Source organism: Lissotriton vulgaris, chromosome 6 (genome assembly GCF_964263255.1).
Source record: "Lissotriton vulgaris chromosome 6, aLisVul1.2, whole genome shotgun sequence".
Classification (NCBI taxonomy): Eukaryota; Metazoa; Chordata; class Amphibia; order Caudata; family Salamandridae; genus Lissotriton; species Lissotriton vulgaris.
Genome location: NC_141694.1, coordinates 1,715,948,943 through 1,715,969,822, shown reverse-complemented (window position 1 = coordinate 1,715,969,822; position 20,880 = coordinate 1,715,948,943). Strand labels below are relative to the sequence as shown.

Below are 20,880 nucleotides of genomic sequence, written 5' to 3'. Positions count from 1 at the left end.
ATATTGAATCTCAACTCGATAATATACTTGTTGATGGGCCTGACGTGGACGGTTTGGGACCGGGCTCTGATCTTCCACTACGTCTACCAATATCAACGTTTCCCATGTGGGACATACTTAGCCAATGTCAGTCACTGCGATACCTGGTTCTTGAAGAGCAGTCTATATACCCTGCTGCACGCGCGAAGTGTGAGCCAGGCTGCGCTGGGAGCTAGTGCTGGAAGCCCTGAATGACCACACCTGATGACCAGCGGTGATTTGAACCTACAAGATTTCGGATGGTGGCTGTTGAATTTCTTGATGGTGTGTGTGGCTGTGGTGTCTTGTGCTTGGATATAACCTGCTAGCTATTAACTGCTTGAGAGAGGTCGGGAAGGCGCATTGCACACATGCAGGATTGTGAACCCGGAGTGACCTGCTAGCTGCGGACAAGATGGGAACACCAGATGCAAAACAGCCCAAGTTGAACTCTGAAAATAAGCGCTCCACAAAACATACAGAACCCGCACCAGACGCACAGGGAGAGGCACATCGACACTCACAGGTTGATGATCAGGGGGAGGACTTGCGGACCCTGATGCTGGAAATGAGAGCCAGCTTGCGAAATATAGACACAAAATTGGAGACACTGACAGTGCAGTTGGATTCCGTAAAGACTCATGTTTCTGCCCACGAAACCAGATTGGATGGGCTTGAAAATAGGCACACGGAATTCCATGAATTCCAGGTTGAAACTAAGGACCAATTGCTGCACATGGATAAGTTGCTAGGCATCATAAGGGCCAAGAACGATGATTTGGAGGCACGGTCGAGACGGAATAACCTCAGAATTACGAGCATTCCGGAGACCACCGCCATTTCTAAAATGGAAGTCTTTGTTACGGATCTTTTACATGAGCTCTTTGACCCTCACTTATCCTCAGTCTTCGTAATCGAGAGAGCCCAAAGGTCCCTAGGTCCGAAGCCTCCTGTTGGCACGATGCCCAGACCGATCATTGCCAAACTACTAAACTACCAGGATAGGGATCTTATGCGCCTGGCGAGAGAGAGAGAGGTCAGATCTCCCATAAAGGTAATACCATCTCCTTTTACCCTGACTTTACTCCAGCGGTGCAGGCGGCACGAAGAGAGTTCCTGCCTGCTAAGCGGATCCTCATGCAGGCACAGATCCCACATTCCCTGCTTTATCCAGCTAAAGTAAAGGTCTCACATGATGGCACTGCTCACTACTTCACAGATGCCAAGTCTGCTCTGAAGTTTGCGAAACATGTCGGTGGGAAGAGGTTGAAGAACACTAACGCTGCTGAGGGAGCATCAGGAGGCCAGCTAAGTGACAATGACTGACTTATTCCCATATCCATATCTATTCTCATCTGCTGATATAGTGCCAAGCTATGGAGATGCCGAATCTTGTGTAAGACTGCTAGATCTCTTCTTTAGGTTCTGGCGCCTAACTTTGTTGGTTCCCAATGGTGAGATTTCGGTGTATGGCGGCCCGAGACGCAAAAATCAATGTTCTTTCATTGTTGATGGTAACCACTGCTCATCTTACTGCATTACTCCTGGCCACCCTCTGCAAGCAGGGTAGTTCGCCGGCCTTACCTCGCCCTCATGGGAAGTTTCCCTTTATTCATTGTGATGTTTTCTCATGTTCGAAATGGGATGAGTATGCTGCAACCTGATTGGGGGGTTGGAGATGGGAATTGTTTTTTTGTTTACTAGCCAGCATGCTAATGCAGAGATAACTGGAGTGCTTACTGGGTGTGCGGAGCAACTGCGTTGCTCGAATGTAGAAGGTAGATACACATACCTCTAATCTGAACACACACTAATACACTAAACGTTCTTACGTGGAATATTAGGGGGCTGAACGATGGTTGAAAAGCCAGCCTTGTACACGCATATCTATCTAGACACAACATTGATATATGTCTATTGCAGGAAACTCATTTAAATGTTAAACCGTCACACCGACTAAGACACAGCAGGTGGGGCATAGGGCCCTCATCTATTTATTCGAATTATGGCCGAGGTGTGGCAGTGCTCATTAGGAAAGGGGTAGACTGGCTGGAGCAAACAGCTTATGTTGATCCAGAAGGGAGGTACATACTCTTGCCTGGGAGGCTGGGTGGTACGCCCTTAGTATTGGTAGCGGTGTACGGCCCAAACGTGGACTCTCCGGCGTTCTTTTGCAATATTTGGTCTAGAATTAGAGCAACTGGCTGTATCACAATCCTGTGGGGTGGTGATTTTAATGCAAAATTGGAAGATGACATGGACAGACATGGAACATCACGTACTCTCAGTGCTTAATTTGTAAAAAAAAAAAAAAAAAAAGAAGTGCCGGTGCTCAAATGTTATCAACACCCACTTTCCTGACTCCACTCACTTCCACCTTTGGCTCCAGTGATATATACACCTTGGCATTTGTCGAACCTCAACATTTACAACAGGCTCATAAGAAAAAACGTTAAACCCTACAAATTCAGCATTATTATACCAGTATTATTTGGAGCAGCCAAGTTACCTCCTACATTACAACAGTAAAGTCAGGCTCACACGTGCCAACCTTTTGGAAAGGTTTTTGATTAGCACAAACCGCAGGCCACACCATCCCAGCTTGGGCATTGCAACTTTTAAAACTGTCCAGAGACACACATATTCACATTTCTAAATGAGACTAATTTACATAATGAATGGCTGTCCTCTATGCCTGGCAGGGTCCAGCCATGAACAGCCCGGCTTTAGACCCTGTGAAGCAGACACGCTCAGGTAAGCTTAGTGACATGTGCACCTGTCCCTGTGCCATAACCTTGTGCACAGAAGGGGTGGGCGCAGAGGAGCACAGTTGTCGAGCGGGTGGCGAGTTCCTGCACTTGGGTTGGAGGCTAGGCTGGGCACGAGGTGTAGTCCCAGTGTGACAGTCCCTCTGCCCACAGTGCTCTCACCCCGAAGCTGCAACCCTTCCCTGTGCCCCGAATGGAACCCACCATCCCTGAACAGCTGGAGAGGAGGGAGACCCCGAAGAAGGCCCACATGAATGTATGGTAGCGGATAGAACAGAGCAGGCCCTAGAGGAAGGTCCACACAGACATACTGAATGAGGGAGACCCTTAAGGGACATTGATTACGAGGTTGATAAGGGATATACACTGATCCAAGAGGAAGACCTCCCAAGAGGGGCCAAGTCGAGGGTATGTGAGTGAGGTCTCTGAGGAGAGGCCTGGATAAATAATGAAGGGCCCTAGTGGTGGGCAGTTGGTGTGATAAGAGGGGTGCTGCAGAGGAAAGGAGAGTCCCGAGGAAGACTCCTGTGCACCAGGAGAGAGCCCTCGGAGGAAAGGAACCATTTCTTTCACCGACGCCCTGCAACTGCTCTGTCCCTCCCCACCTCCTACACTCGAGCCTACACTATATCCCTCATCGGCACAGAGTCAGACACTGTGGGCCTTAATGTCCCCATCAAAGCCCCCACCCAGACGTCTGTCTCGGTCTCACATGGCCCAAGAAAAAAGCTGCATTGTTTTTTTAGGTCGAGGACCGTCGCACTGCGTAGCAGTGGAGGGAGCCGAAGATTTTATGTTTTTTAGTTAGGGGGCTTGAACCCGCCCTTCTTCTCCATTGGCTGGCTTCCTAAACGGAGGCCAGCCATTAGAGGGGAGGGGCGTCACTCGGTTCAAGCCCCGTTTTTTTCAGATTCGGTGGCGTGTTTTTTGTGTTCTTTCTATCTGTGACGAAAGAACGCAAAAAACACGCCCCTGAATCCGAAAATGGCGGGGCTTTTCTTATGCCATTTCGCCCCGACCGCCGCCGCAAGAAGTCGCTGAGTCCTCGTCCCAGCCGGTAATTATCCACCCATTTCTTGCATGTATTGTAATGTAGACTTTTCTAGTTTAGTCGTAGGCCTAAATTAGTTACACATACGATTTTAGTTTGCGGCAAGATCTTCAGGGCCAAAGAAGGTTAGCGAGCCGGGTCTGTAACGTTCGTGTGGAGTCTGCCCTGCCAAGCCCCACCCTTGTGTCCTTGCGAACCATTAAGGGACTCGTGCCTGCTTTGTCGGTCATATCTGTCGCCCTAGTTTGTATATCGTCCTTCCTAATAGCAGTCGACAGCTTCCGCTGACCCGTCTGATACATCTAAGTCACGAAGGCAGTGACTCACATTTGAGCACCCGTACCCCCGCTAATAGAAGGGTTTTGCGTCTCCTTTCATCGCCCCTTTTAGTGTAAGTCCCTCGGTTGACCTCGGCCCATCCTTCTGCCCGTATATTCCAATCCACCGTATTTGTTACAGTTCTCTCTACCAACGTTTTCAGCACCTCAGACTAGATACAATAACCAGCCCCGGTAAAGCTGTTCTCTTCTTGTCTGGTTGGGTGTCATAAGCAAAGCACAAATCTATTTTGCACCCTTCCCAACTCGTATCCCTCGGTACAATCTCCCGTCTCCCAAGAGCAGACCCCGGCTGACCTTGTACCCTGCGATTCACCCTACAGCAGAGTCCCACACCACTCAGGGTGGTCCTACTTCTTGTGTAGGTGTCATTCACTCACCCACCAAATATCTGACGCTGACGCTTCTCTCACAGGCGGTGATCCAGTCTGCTCTCCACTCACTCCACAAACCCGTCTTCAGTCCGATTTAGTTTCTGGTGCGTTGGCTCTAGTTAGATGGCCAGCTTTCCCGACACTCTCAACCAAGATGACATTGGTAAGTACACATAAAATCAAATGGATTTTAACCTGTGTGCATTGTTGTTAAGTTGTTTTGGGGACACGAAACCAAATAATTGAAATGATGATATATATAAATTGCTCAGTTAAATGTCTCTGTTGCATAGGAGTTTTATTGAGTGTCTGGGTTTAGAATACGAATGAGATGGAAAAGGACCTGTGTAAGCACATTATCTTTAATCGTGACCGTATTCACGTGGGGCCACTGTAAACCATGAATGGGTTGCTGGGTTATATATCTGGATGCAGACACTTTAACAACTGCTTCTTGCTTTCTCAAATATGTTTGAAAATTCCCCATTTGCCCGCTATGTTTTCAAACTTTTTTTAGGGGAAGAACCCACCCCAAAATCCCTTTATGATGGTGTGCTCACAATGCTCGCTTGCCACCAGGCGCTCACTCTATCTTTTACGCCTCACCACTTTCAAATGTCACCAGCCACCACTGTGTAGCTCTGTGTGGATAGCTTTTTTTATAGGTGGCTCTATGTGTGGGTGGTACAAAAGGGGGTGGTGATGGACGGAGCATCTGAACCAATCAAACACTCACACCCAGTCAACAGATCCATGAGGCACAGGGTCAGACTGATTTGCAAATGGCCATGCCTGAAAAGGGGTGGCAGAGTGGGCTAAAGAACGCTGATGGATTAAACCCAGATCTCTTGACTGGGTGTGAGTGTTTGATTGGTTCAGATGCTCCGTCCATCACCACCCCCTTTTGTACCGCTTTGTTCGCCATAAGTTGGCAGGGTATGCTCAGACGTGAGTCCCTTGCTCACTTTGCCACTGGATTCAAGCAAGCCGGGCTGAAGACAGCTGAAATGCCAGAAACCGGTCCTCGGAAGCTTGTTTCCGGTCCAGGGAAGGCATGGCTTGGTAGTTCGGGCTGGACTGTTCCCATGAGGCACAGGGTCAGACTGATTTGCATATGACCATGTCTGAACTGGGGTGGCAGAGTGGGCTAAAGAACGGTGATGGATTAAACCCAGATCTCTTGACTGGGTGTGAGTGTTTGATTGGTTCAGATGCTCCGTCCATCGCCACCCCCTTTTGTACAGCTTTGTTTGCCATAAGTTGGAATAGTATGCTCAGACGTGAGTCCCTTGCTCACTTTGCCACTGGATTCAAGCAAGCCGGGCTAAAGACAGCTGAAATGCCAGAAACCGGTCCTCGGAAGCTTGTTTCCGGTCCAGGGAAGGCATGGCTTGGCAGTTCGGGCTGGACTGTTCTCATGAGGCACATGCTCAGACTGATTTGCATATGGCCATGTCTGAACTGGGGTGGAAGAGTGGGCTAAAGAACGGTGATGGACTGAACCCAGATCTCTTGACTGGGTGTGAGTGTTTGATTGGTTCAGATGCTCTGTCCATCACCACCCCCTTTTGTACCGCTTTGTTCGCCATAAGTTGGCAGGGTATGCTCAAACTTGAGTCCCTTGCTCACTTTGCCACTGGATTCAAGCAAGCCAGACTGAAGACGGCTGAAATGCCAGAAACCGGTCCTCAGAAGCTTGTTTCCGGTCCAGGGAAGGCATGGCTTGGCAGTTCGGGCTGGACTGTTCCCATGAGGCACAGGCTCAGACTGATTTGCATATGGCCATGTCTGAACTGGGGTGGCAGAGTGAGCTAAAGAACGGTGATGGATTAAACCCAGATCTCTTGACTGGGTGTGAGTGTTTGATTGGTTCAGATGCTCCGTCCATCACCACCCCACATTGTACCGCTTTGTTCGCCATAAGTTGGCAGGGTATGCCCAGACGAGAGTCCCTTGCTCACTTTGCCACTGGATTCAATTAAGCCGGGCTGAAGACAGCTGAATTGCCAGAAACCGGTCCTCGGAAGCTTGTTTTCGGTCCAGGGAAGGCATGGCTTGGCAGTTCGGGCTGGACTGTTCCCATGAGGCACAGGGTCACACTGATTTGCATATGGCCATGTCTGAACTGAGGTGGCAGAGTAAGCTAAAGAACGGTGATGGATTAAACCCAGATCTCTTGACTGGGTGTGAGTGTTTGATTGGTTCAGATGCTCCGTCCATCACCACCCCCTTTTGTACCGCTTTGTTCGCCATAAGTTGGCAGGGTATGCTCAAAAGTGAGTCCCTTGCTCTCTTTGCCACTGGATTCAAGCAAGCCGGGCTGAAGACGGCTGAAATGCCAGAAACCGGTCCTCGGAAGCTTGTTTCCGGTCCAGGGAAGGCATGGCTTGGCAGTTCGGGCTGGACTGTTCCCATGAGGCACAGGGTCAGACTGATTTGCATATGGCCATGTCTGAACTGGGGTGGCAGAGTGGGCTAAAGAACGGTGATGGATTACGCCCAGATCTCTTGACTGGGTGTGAGTGTTTGATTGGTTCAGATGCTCCGTCCATCACCACGTTTACCACCTACTACCCTTTTGATCGTAGTCCCCGACAACATACCTGGGACCACGCAAGCTATTTTACAAACACCGCCCTGCTATTTGAGCGCCAATCACAGCCCTGATGAGTCACAGGCACTGTCCTGTAGACGAAACACGTGTCGGCTGGCGTTAAGTTATACATGCAAAAAAGAAAAGAAGACATATATGAAGTGTAATATATTGTCTTCAAAACAAAAAAAACGGTGTCTCTTGTTTCTTGCTCAATTGACGCTTGAATCAACTCTTTGTACTTACTCAAGTGGTATATACCTTACGTGTGCCCGGTACCCTTGATCACTTTGCCACTGGATTCAAGCAAGCTGCGCTGAAGGCGGCTGAAATGCCAGAAACCGGTCCTCGGAAGCATGTTTCCGGTCCAGGGAAGGCATGGCTTGGCAGTTCGGGCTGGACTGTTCCCATGAGGCACAGGGTCAGACTGATTTGCATATGGCCATGTCTGAACTGGGGTGGCCGAGTGAACTAAAGAACGGTGATGGATTAAACCCAGATCTCTTGACTGGGTGTGAGTGTTTGATTGGTTCAGATGCTCCGTCCATCACCACCCCCTTTTGTACCTCTATGTGTGGGTGGCTCTGTCTGTGTGAGGGTGGCTCTGTGTAGGTGCCTCTGTGTGTGTGGGTGGCTCTATGTGAATGACTGTGTGGGTGGCTCTGTATGTGTGTGTGGGTGGCTTTGTGTGTGTGGCTCTGTGTGGGTGTAAATGCAATAGGTCATGCATTTGCGAGCGATTAAGCTATTGGCATTGTAAATGACTGCCATTTATTTAACGATTACGCTATTGGCAATGTAAATGACAATTCCATTTATTTATGATTTTTTTTAAAAAACACCCCAAAAACAAATGTCATGAGCAATGCCAATAGCTCTACCTTTAATAATCCCGAGACCATTGCATTGTAAATGCTCGTCTATTACTTACTGCGGTTGATGACTGCTATTTTGGTGCAGATTTTCTTGAAGTATCTGACTTCCTCAAAGCACAGCCGAGGGAGCATTGGTGCATGGTCACCAAGTTCGGTTACATATGTCGTCTGTGTGAAATAGATCGTGGTAGCTTTTAATGGTTAAATGTTGTACTTGCTTTACTCCCACAATTCTTTACGCCTACAAATTCACATCAGAAACACAACTGTCCCTGCTCTTTTAAATTCTGCAAGGGGCCAAGTCGGCCGGTCCTCGTACATTAACGGGGAATCCAGGTCTGAACATAAGAGGCCTGCTGCGCAGCTTCTTCAAAGTGCCCGCCTCGACGTCGTGCTGCTAACTGGGTGCAGCATTGCAAAGTGCTGTGGAGCCCTGACACTGCCGGCGCCCTGATTTAGTGCAGTAATAAGGCAGGAGGTTCCCTCTGTGGCTGCGCTCGTCAGTGGGCACTGTGTCTCGGAGGGATGGGGTGCACTGCGCTGATTCTCGGGGAGGCCTGGCCTGCCGCAACGGTGAAGCTGGAGGCACGCAGCACTGGAAGAGGTGCAGAACTTGGTTAGATTTAGAGGTGGGTGGATTGTAATGGAAGGTCTGAAAGAATTGGCACACCGGCGGGGGGGACATCACTCTTGGGGATCCCATGCCGCCGCCTACCATTTTCAATCGTGAAAAAAAAGTGCGGCTGAGTCGAGGTTATTTCCTGTACAAAGTCGATGGTGCAGAATAAAATACCATATCAGGTGCATTCCGTTGCTACGCTGAGTCTCTTTAGAAAGGTCATGAAGACTGTTTTTTTTCATCAATTGTTTAAAATACCTGCTGTGGTACACGTCCATCTGCAGTGCGTGTGTTTGGAGGCGTGGTCCACTGTCCCTGGAAGATAAAGGTTACGCACGGCACACGCTGCCCGCCTTAGCCCCTACCCTCATAGAACCAAATGCAGCCCAATTAGGGGCCTGCCCACCAGCAATACTGAAACTGAAAGCACATTTATTTGCATAATTTATATGGATTTATTATTGGGCTCGCTGCGCCCTCTCAGCAGCACTGCACAGTCACAGAAGTTCATTAAAAACTGTGTAAGACTGTAACAGTGTGTGAACAACAAGTAAGCCGGCAATATTTAATTTTCTTTTACCCATGATGTGCACACTGCAGTGATATAAGTTGGCAGCGGCAGTATAGACCCGGCCCTGATCAAAAGGTGCCGGTGCTAAGCACCGGAAAGCCCCAGCACAAATTAAGCACTGCGTACCCTACACCCACAATCCAGCGCTGCACTACTTGACATTATATCGGATGGTGACCTGCTAGGTATGTGGCGAATTCATTACCCAAACCTTCGTGAGGGGACTTGCATTTCTAGTCATCATAATGCCTGGTCCTGCTTGGACTTTTGGCTAGTTTCACGTGACATTGCGACCAGGACAACAGATACATCGCATTTGGCACGTTCGCTATCAGATAATGTCCCATGTCTGCTTAAGTTATGCTTACCCGGAGCACCCCCGTGCTTTCACTTGGCATTTACCCCCTCGTGCGCTACTGGATGAGGTGACTGTATACCCATATGCAGGCTACAAACCCGGTGGTACAGCCTAAGTCCCTACAACACTGGAACAATGAACTCGATACTCAATTGACGGACGAACAGTGGGACTTCTGCTGTAGACAGCTTACTGAGCTTTCTCAAACTATAAGCTTCGCCTGATTCATTTAAAACTTTTACATAGATATTACAAGACACCGGTCTGCTTATATCGCATGAAACTTGGGGAGGATGAGAGGTACTGGCGATGTGGATACAGCCCTGCCTCCTTCTTACACATTGCATGGGATTGCCCCCACATTGCTACATTTTGGCATGAGGTTTTTAATGCAGTTAACCAAATTGTGGGGAGAGCGGAGGCTCCCTCCCCGGTACTGGGGCTAATGGGGTAAGTGAAAAACACACCACCAACACAGCGCAAATTACATGCACTCCTCCTACTATTTGCACGAAGACAGGTTGCCCTTAGATGGTGGAGGAAAAGAGTACCTTGTTTGTGGGATTGGCTGGCTGATGCCACGTATGCCCACGCACAGCTAAGTGTTTTTTTGGGATTTAATGCCCTCGGCTTCGAGGCCACGTGACATCTGGGAACCATTCTTAACTTGGGCACGCAGCACGGCCGATTCCCCTGTACCCAGCCCACTTATAGATGATCAATGATATTCTCCTTCAGATCTTGTTGTGAACTGTCTTGATATCATTTTCTTGCTGACGCATATGTTTTAGATATAATGATATAATGAACCTGCCTAATAGCTGGTTTCCTTCGCCACCGTGGATCCGTGGGTGTTTCAGGTCTGTAATAGTTGAAATTGATGATAGTGGTATGTGAATTACTATTTTGATTATTGTAATGTACGAGATGTGCCCTTGATGTATTATGCTATATACTACACTCCGCTGCTTTGTAAGGTAATGATGTCTTGTTGATGTAATGTCATGCTGACTGGCTTTGTTGGAACTTGAAGTTCCTATTGTTTGTGCCATCCCTGTTGTGCACAGCCTTCGGAGGCCGGCTGCACACAGAGGATATACATGAATATACATATATTTATATCAATATAGATATATAGAATGATTAGATTGGATGGATCTAATGAAAAACCCTACGGTTAAACCATAATTATAATTAGGAAAACCTTATTTATTCTTTCATAACAAACCAAACTTAAAATACTTCAACATTTCAAATTCTAAAGTTTTATTTATATTTTAAATTTATTATTTACGTCACACCTTCAAATTATTATAACTCACCACCTCCCTACACAGTGTATTGAACTTGGTAGCCACACTATATTTACTATAACTTGTGCCTTCTATATTCACTATTTATACCCTTTCATATTACATCACTTTATTGCATAAATTGTAAATTTAAGGTCTACGTATCATTTTAGACTATTTGTAATGTTTATGTGGTTTAAGTTTGGCTTGTTCATTAAGAATAAAGAAAGGTATAGTAATTTAAATTTGGTGCATAAATAATACATTTAAGGTATAACTATTGTATTTCTAATGATCATGTGATGTAAGTTTGGTTTTTATAGAAACATTAATGTTTTCCTAACTATAACTACGTTTTTACCCTTTATTTATTAATGTAATGTTTTGTTTTTACCAAAAATGTGTTTCAAATTGTATATTCTAGTGTCACCAAGTGTAGTGTTGTGAAGTGCAGTGTTGTAGAGTAGAGAAAAGTGTTGAACAGCGTAGTGTCAGAGTGGAGTGGCGAAGCATACAGTGAAGTGTCAGAGCCAAGTAATGTGTTGTACAGTAGAGTGGCATGGAATGCAGCAGAGTGGAGAGACGTAGTGCAGAGTCAAGTAAACTGTCAAATTGCAGTGGTGTCTTGTACAGTACAGTATGGTGGAGTGGACTGTCGTAGTATTGGAAAGAGTCAGAGTGGAGAAAAGAGTTGTTCAGTGTAATGTAGGGATATAGGGTAGTATAGTGCTTAGAGTGTTACAGTATTGTAGAGTGGAGTTGCATAGAGTGGAGTGGAGTGTGGTAGAGTGGAGCAGTGTACAGTGGCATAGAGTGGCATAAAGTTTTGTGCAGTGGAATAGAGTGGAGTCCAGTGGAGTGGCGTAGCCTAGAGTGGAGAAGAATGGACTGGCATAGCATAAAGTGGACGAAAGTGTTGTAGAGTGAAGTGGTGTGTCGTACACTGGAGTGGGCCAGCGTGGTTTAAAGTGTCACAGAGTGGAATAGAGTGCCACAAAGTGGATTATAGTGTTGTATAGTAGAGTGGAGTAGAGCAGACTGCGGTACAGTGGGGTGGCATAGACTGTCAGGGTTGAGTGACATACAGTAGCATACAGTGGAGTGGTATGTAGTGCAGTAGTGGAGTAGGGTGGAGTACGGTTTCAGAGTAAAGTGTAGTAAAGTGGGATGGAGCGACTAAGACGGAGTTGCACAGACTGTAGAAGACTGGATCTGAGTGTCGTACAGAGGCGTAGAGTGCTGTAGACTCACACTGACAGGAGTACATTGTTGTACAGTGGAGTGCTATAGAATGGAGTATAGTGTGGTGGAGGGGCATAAAATGTTGTTAAGCGGAGTACAGTGTGGTTAAGCGGAGTACAGTGGAGTGGCATGGAGCTGACTAGAGTGGAGTTTGGTAGAGTTGAGTGGAGGGGCATAGAGTGCAGTTACATACAGTGGAACAGAGTAGAGTGGCGTGGAGTTATATTGATTAGAGTAGCATAGAGTGGAGGGGCGAACAGTAAAGTGGTGTAGAGTGAAGTGGGATAGATTGGAGCGGCATACAGTGGAATAGTGAAATGTAGAGTGACAAACAGGGGAGTGGCGTATCATAGAATAGTGTGCAATAGAGTGACTAACTGTAAAATGGCATACAGTAGAGTAGCATTGAGTAGCGTAGACAGGAGTGACCCAGATTGGAATGCTGGTAAAGCACCGTGGGGTGGAGTGGCATGGAGTGGCGTACAGTGGAATAGCGTACAGTGGCATGGAATAGAGTGTGGTACAGTGGAATAGTGTAAAGCGGAGTGGTGGATAGTGGAGTGAGGTAGAGTGGAGTGACAGAGTGGATTAGCAGAGAGAGGAGAAGCGTACAGTAGAGTGGCATACAAGGGCGTGAAGTGGCGTAGAGGAATGGCCTAGAGTGCAGTAAGGACAGTATCATGGCATACAGTGGATTGGTGTACAATAAAGCAGTGAAGTTTGGTAGAGTGAAGTATGGTAAAGTGGATTGTTGTACAGTGGAATAGCGTAGAGTGGAGTGGCTTACAGTAGTGGTGTACAGAAGTGGTGCAGGGCGGAATATCATAGAATGGAGTGGAATGGTGTAAAGCGGAGTGACATACACTGGAATAGCATAGTCTGGAGGGGCGTAGAGCGCAGTGGAGTACATCGGAGTGGCATAGACTGGAAAGGCATAGAATGGAAAGGCATAGACTGGAAAGGCATAGAATGGAAAAGCAAACAGTGTGGTGTAGAGTGGAGTGGCATTGTATTATGGGGTAGAATGGAGTGGCATACAGTGGAATATCAGAGCAGACTGGCGTAGTGTGGGGTACAGTGGAACAGCGTAGATTGGAGTGGCATAGAGTGGAATAGCATAGAGTGCAGTGGAGTGGGGTACAGTATATTAGCGTACAGTGAAGTGGCATCCAGTGGAAAAGCATAGAGTGCCTTAGAGTGGAATGGCATACAGTGGAGTAGTATAGAGTTGAGTATAGTGGCATACAGTGACATAGAGTGAAGTGCCATATATTCAAATGACATACAGTGGAGTGTTGTACAGTGAAAAAGAGTGACAGGGCATTCATTGGAGTGGCATATAGCAGAGTAGCATAAAGCGGAGGTGTATGTCGTATAGAGTGGAGTGGTGTACAGTGTAGTAGCGTACCTTGGAACATCGTAGAGTAAAGTGGAACACTGTGGAGTTTCGAAAAGTGGAGTGTCGTTGAGTAGTGTGGAATAACGTACAGTGGAATAGCATAGACTGCAGTGGCATATAGTGGAATAGCGTAGAGCGGAGGGGCATACAGTGGAGGGGCGTACACTGGAGTGTCATAGAATGGATTAGCTTAGAGTGTAATATGCGAGTGGTGTAGAGAGGAGTGGTGTGAAACTTTATATTTTTCATTGTATTTTTTAAACCCTTTTTTAAAACATGTTTATAATAGTCAAACAACTGAAGCACAGTTTTGCAGATATCAATTGAAAAGTGCTCGTTTCTCAATGTTCTGTAATGTAATGTGTATTTGTAAAGCACGTTATCACTCTGGAGGGTATCCTGGTGCTGCTGCGCTGCTGCAGGACTACATGGCAAATGGCTGGAGAGTGGGTCTATTGTTTAAGTGGCTCTGATGTACATCAGCAGGTCATTCCAAACTTAAGGGGCAGTGTAGGAGAAACCCTGACCGCCAGTTCTGGTTAAGTGTATGTGTGGCATGTGTGCAAGTAGGAGTACAGCAGAGCAGAGGTGTCTGGTTGGTTTGTGAAATGAGATTCAGCTATAGAGGTAGGCGAGCCTGTGTTGTGCAGAGCTTTAATAATGGGTGTGAAGAGTTTGAGCTGGGCTCATTTGTTTCTAGGAAGCCATCTTCGGTGCACTGTGATGTACAAGCGTCGTGGTAGGTTGAGCGGGATTCTGGCTGCCGGGTTCTGAATATTTTGAAGTTGTCTGGTGAGTGGTTTGCTGATCCTGGCATAGAAGGTGTTCCCATAGTCAAGCCTGCTTGATACAAGGGAATGTAAGACTGTTCTGGTTGGGAGTAATTTGAATATTTTTCTCAGCATGTCCAGGATGTGGAAACAGCAAGCTGTGACAACGTTGACTTGAGTGGTTATGTTGAGTTGGCTGTCGATGATAATCCCAAGGTTCTTGGCATCGGTGGTGAGTCCAAATTCAGCTGGAAACCACGATGGAGTCCCACAGTGATGGTTTCTTCCTGAAGATCACTTCTGTTCTGACAGTGTTAAGTTTGAGACAGCTGGCCTTCATCCAGTCAGAGACTTAGGTCATGCAGGTGGCGAACTTGGTCTGGGTGTTGGGAGTCTTGTCTAAGAGAGGGAGAGTATCCGCTGGGAGATCTTGGCTTAGGACGAGACGTCGATGTTGTGGATGCGGATGATGCTTGCTAGTGGGATCATGTAAGTGTTGAAGAGGTCAGACTCAGTGAACACCCTTGTGGTGCTCCACAGATGATGTTTCGGGTATCCGAAGAGTTGGGGACAGGCTGTGTCCTTTTAGTAAGGAAGGAACATATACAAAGGAGAGAAGGTCTTTGGATTTCAATCTCCCACAGACATCAGATGAAGATGGGGTGGGACACTGATTCAAATGCCCCAGTGGTCCTTGAGGATGATGGTAGCTATCTCTTCTTTGTCCAGGATCATACAAATGTCGTCTGTAGCAGCGATGAGGTCGGTTTCTGTGCTGTGGTTGGGTCTGAAGTTGGATTGTGTGATTCCGAGGAGTTGGTAGTTGTTGAGATGGTAGGTGAGGCGTATGTTGATATATTTCTCCAGGACTGTAGATTGCGCGTGTCGATGGGTCCGCACAAGGCTTTTTGAGAAGGAGGAGTCTTTGGCTTTTTTCCATGTGTCCAGGAAGGTGGCCAGAGAGATGAAGACATTTAGTAATGAAAGAGCGGTGGGGGCAAGGGTCAGATGGGGCCACGGAGTGAATGGACTGCATGGTGGCGGTGGTTAAGTTCATGCAGATGGTGGACCATATGGTCATGGTATGGGGTAAAACATCAAGTGAGAGTCAGCAATATGTGATGTCAGTCCTATCACCTGACCAAATACCCAAAATCAAAAAGACCTAATGAACTGCTCATAAAATGTTTTGCACTGGATAAATAGCAGCAGATGGAACTCCTATTGGGGAGGTGAACATAGGTCAACATACTATGTCAATTGTAAGATGTACAAGCTAAAGATGCTTAGAGTATCTAAACACATTTAACAAGAGCCAAGGAAAACTCTATGAAATTAGAAGGCATGGTATGGATTTTGAAACAATTTTTGCAGAAAGAAAGCATTTGCAATATGCCTTAATAATTTTAAGAGTAACGTGTGAATGGTAGGTGCTCCGGCAAGGGATATGTCAATCTGCCACAAAATCCAGGTAGGCTGACCTGCCATGTTTTGACTTTATGATCAATTTATAGATGACCTACAGACCCAAAAAACATATAGGATCAAACGGAAAAACTAAAATAAGGCTACTTTTTCTTTTCATTTTCAGATTTATCTGAAAAGAGATGGTCATAAACACCGGCTTTATGGAGTCTATGAAACTGGGCAGATTTGGATCCATGAGCGAATATGTCCATTTCTGCGCCTCACTAACCAGCATTAATGCATGCATGAATGGATGACAGTTCCCCTGAAAGTGTGCAACTTCTCTAGGACAGACTGATACCAATAAATATCCAACGTACCTTTTTACAACCTACTTATGGAAGTATAAGACATTTCAACATCGAGGCTGTGCATTTATATATTGCACAATAACAACTGAAATACTGCACGCACCTATTCGTTTCATGTCTTTGAAATCTGTTTCTGGCTCGGTGTATGGCTTCAGTTCTTCATCTTCATAGCCGACATTCATCCACCGATCCTTCATAATTTGCTGGGAAGTAAATAGTTATCATTAGAATTATAGCCAGAAGCTGAAACCGGCCTCCAACCCAAAAAATAAAACACCTTGAAAAAGACCACTAAAAGAACAGCATGTTTTCCTGAAATTGAAAAAGAAACATTTGGGTCATATCAAAAATGTATCTGCATCCTAGAACTATTGACCCTTTTGAATAGCTACATACAAAGTTCGCAACCACCCTCCATCAAATCCATGAAAGGGTTCAACATTTTTAAAACAGTGGAATTGCTTTAAAAATCCCAAACACTAAAATCACAAATAACTAATTTATATTTTGCTTCAATATAGATATCATTGATGTTGAATGTGCCATTCTGGAACTCTGAAGCAGGCATAACTCAGGATGTTTTTCATATTCGGCCAGCCTGTTAGCATCCGAGTTAGCGCAGAACCCAGGATCAAAAAATGGCATTCTCGTAAACTCCAGAAGCAAGGAAGAGCAGCCATCCTTCATAAACCAACTGCTTTCGTATAAAATAGTTTCATGAAAATTGAGATTTTGGGAAAAGTCGGCTTTAACAAAAAGTTTCATGCGTCTCATTTGAAACAACAAAGAGCGGACAGTCCCTGACACGGTAGGGCCATTCCTGTTGATAGTGATATACAAACACGGTCTCCCCTGGTATGAACACCTTACATACAATATGTAACATGGATATAGGGGAATAGAGAATTATCCTTGATCGTAGGAGATTGTGTCTATAAATCGCGCAGAGGTGAGTTAGCCTGGTGAACGGCACTGCGATACAAGATGGCATCCTTGACAGAAAATATTTACTTAACATTTAGAGTTACATATGTATCTGACAAGGAAAGCACTCTAAAAAGCTGACAAAGTTACATAAAAGGAAAATCCTCTGTAGCACTGTTTGACCAGTATGAGGAGGATTGTGTTAGATCCTCCTACCGGTGAATGGTCGTTGATGCCCAAATGTAGACTATCTATTGAGATGCTGTCCCGGGATCCTGCAGGTTAAAATAATGCAGGGGACTTGGTGTAATGAAACGCACAACAGATCATGCGACTGCAGAATGAAAATGCCAGAGACTGCACTATGCATTTGGTTAATATAATCAGTACATTACAAGGCAGCGCTGATATTTGAAGCCTATGGTAATTACAATATATGTAAGACTAGTTTCTGAGGCTTTTCAGCTTTGTTCAGAAAAGGCAGAGCAGCGGTTGTCACTGATGTAGCCTATCTTTAGGTCCCGCCTACCAGAAAGGACAAGTTGCCAGGCTAGCAGCCTGAAGCTTGGAGTCGAGCTTACCAAACACTTACAGTGGGCTTACAGCCTATTGCTTACCTGTATTGTCCCTCTTGTTTGTTTGCTTGCTTCTTATTCAATGGCTTGCTTTCTTCTTCATGTGTTTGTCTTTCCCTGGAGTACATCCTCCTTACCACCCTTTTGAATGGCTGACTTGGATCCTTACACTGCTCAATTCTGTGGAAGTGCTTTTTTCTTACTGGGTAAGCACTCATGCTCCAAGTCTCCTCCCCCATCTGCTAAATACCCATCCCCCTGCTCCCTGTTGCTTTCTGCTGCTGCTTTCCGCACACCCCGGGTTACTTTCTCGCTTCTCCCTTATGAGCAGCTGTTCCCCAAACCCCTTGCTTCCCTCCCACCTGCTGTTCTGCCGATCCCCTCCTCAACCCCAAGCAGTCTTGTTTTTTTTAATAAAAATGTAATTCTTTTGGAAGGACTGGCAGCCAATTGCTGCCGGCTTCTGTGGCTTACAAGAAATGCTTTTGTGTAGGTAACATTAAATTAGAAAAATCTTTTAAAGGCACCTGCATTATGTCATAGGCGCTCACATGTGTGATGATGTATACACGTACATCAGTGCTTATGAAATGCTCGTCACTGCACCTTTTTTTTTTTCACAACAAATTTTATTGAGTGATTAAGCAGAATAATAGTTGTGGCTCCCCACAATCAGGAGATCACCACCAAGCATTTTGGCACAGTTTTATCTCGCAAGTACAATGTCCAATCAATAATAGGAGAAAAGCCAGAAAGAGTAACCCCCCTCACCCACCCCAACACCCACCAACTCCCACTACCCAACTACCCTACTACCCACCCCTTATCCCACCCTAAACCCCTGCACGTGTGTAAAGAAAGCATTCAATTCTTGGTTGTAGTGTGATAGGTATGACACAGTTCTCAAGCCTGTACGGCGTCATCCATCTATATGTCCTCCTCATGTTCCACCGGGGGATCCAGTGTCAACCCCCTGTAATCTGCCCACCGCTTCCAGATCTTAAAATGTTTACGGGGGCATCCCCTCGCTTCAAACACTGGTCGTTCAAGCCCCATATAGTAGTCAAGGCCAGCCTTCCATGCACACAGGGGGGGGGGGCTCGTTCTCCCTTCCACGCTCGGGCCAGGTCTCTCTTGGCAACAACAAGCCCCAGCAACAATAAATGGCGCTTATATATGTTTCCACCAACACCCTCCCGTATATGGAGCAACCCCAACCGATGAGTACGGGGAGATCCCAACCCAGAACCTCAGACAGGCAGCCCCACACACCCCTCCAGAAGCCAACTAGTCTAGGACACGACCATACCGTATGCAGCAGCGTACCAGTTGCGGCCTTACAGCGCAGACACTCCGGAGACCCAATCATTCCCGCCTTCCACAGCCGCTCTCGGGTATAATAGGTCCTATGGAGATATTTGAATTGGATCAACCTAAGCCGTATTGCAATGGCAGTCCCTCGCGGGGATTCCAGGGCCTCCCTCCAATCATCTTCATCTAGGGGACCAACATCCGCCTCCCAGGCCGCCCTAAGGGGAATCAAGGTGGAGGAGCAGAGAGTGACCAACGTTTGATAAATACGGGAGACCTTCTTATCTCCAAGGTCTCCCATGAAGACCTTCGCTTCAATCGGGCTGAATTCAGGGAGCGATTCTAAGTTAGCAATACTAGGCGCTAGCGCGTGGCGAAACTGTAAATAGCGAAAGAATTGGGTCTGGGGCATATGGAACTCAGTTCTAGGGTCCTGAAACGATTTGAGGGTGGTCCCGGACATCACATGGCCCAACAACGAGATCCCAATGGCATCCCAGCCATCGAACCCCGCCAGCGTAGTCAGCTCTGGGAGTCGCCTGTTGTTCCACAGAGGCGTTTCCGCCGTTAATCTACCCCACCAGCCCATACGATGCAATGCCTGTCGCCATACAACGAAGACAATTTGTCACTGCACCTTTTTTGACCGATGTACAGCGTCTGCACAAAACTTCCAACACCAATTGTAAAGCCAAAAGGTACAAAGGTGAGTTCTATGAAGTTTGATCAATGCTTGTTTGGTAGTAGTATTAGATACTCAGACATAACTAAATTGGTAAATTTAAGCTGCCTAGCTAAATTGATGAATTTAAGCTGCCCAGGACAAATACAAGAGGCAAGGCTTAAGTCGGTGCCGGATCGTCTACTGTCCCTGTAGGTTTGCACATAGGAGTAACGGAAGACATACACCATTGGTAGCTCCCTAGAAATGCAACTATTTTGGTACAATTTAATTAAGTTAACCTGGTTTTAAGGATTTTACCAATTTATTAAATTCTATTTAATAGTATGGTCTAGGGGTGCACTCTAGGGCATTTCTTTCTTGGAAACAAGCTTCAGTGGCAGTGCTGTTAATGTGAGTGGTTACTTTACTTTTACAGATAATGCGGTCAGAAGTGAACTATTACATGCAAATGTTATCTTCAGTGGTAATCAGATAATGATTCATGTATGAAATGGTTAGGGTATGCAATGAGGCTTGATTACGAGACCCAAATCTGTGATTTACAGGTAATTTTTCTCTTGTGAATAAATAATTTCAGACTTTGACTGGTGTGTGCCCAGTTTTTGTTTGTCAGACCCTTTAGCCCTGTTATTTTTCTCTGAATAAACTTTATGAGTCCTTCTGGCAGGTGCTCTATATGAGGTCAGGGATTTTGTAGAAATGTGTTTGGCCAGGGCAAACTGGAAACATTTGTGCTGGGCCTTCAGAATCAGGAAATCTGGAAACTAGACCATACTGAAGGATGGACTTGAACCTGACCTCGAGTTGAACTTACCATGGCGGCAGCATGAGTCTGACCATACTGAGGGATGGACTTGGACCTGACCTCGAGTTGAACTTAGCATGGCGCCAGCATGAGCTAACCATACTGAGGGATGGACTTGGACCTGACCTCGAGTTGAACTTATCATGGCGGCAGCATGAGTCTGACCGTAGTGAGGGAAGGACTTGAACCTGACCTCGAGTTGAACTTATCATGGCGGCAGCATGAGTCTGACCGTACTGAGGGATGGACTTTAACCTGGCCTCGAGTTGAACTCAGAATGGCGCCAGGACGAGTCTGACCATACTGAGGGCTGGACTTGGACCTGACCTCGAGTTGAACTTATCATGGCGGCAGCATGAGTCTGACCGTACTGAGGGATGGACTTGGACCTGGCCTCGAGTTCAACTCAGAATGGCGCCAGAACGAGTCTGACCATACTGAGGGATGGACTTGGACCTGACCTCGAGGTGAACTCAGCATGGCGCCAGTATGAGTCTGACCGTACTGAGGGATGGACTTGGACCTGACCTCGAG

General features: G+C 46.5%; 1 protein-coding gene across 4 annotated transcripts in view; it reads right to left on the bottom strand.

Annotated features, from left to right (window-relative positions):
• The window catches only part of MARK1 (microtubule affinity regulating kinase 1), a 452,814-nt gene that overhangs the window by 84,396 nt on the left and 347,538 nt on the right, over positions 1–20,880 (bottom strand). For all 4 annotated transcript variants that reach the window (XM_086927926.1, XM_086927925.1, XM_086927927.1 and 1 more), the window contains exon 10: positions 16,150–16,249. In XM_086927926.1, coding sequence (XP_086784052.1) covers positions 16,150–16,249 — 100 coding nt within the window. The remainder of the gene's footprint in view (positions 1–16,149; positions 16,250–20,880) is intronic.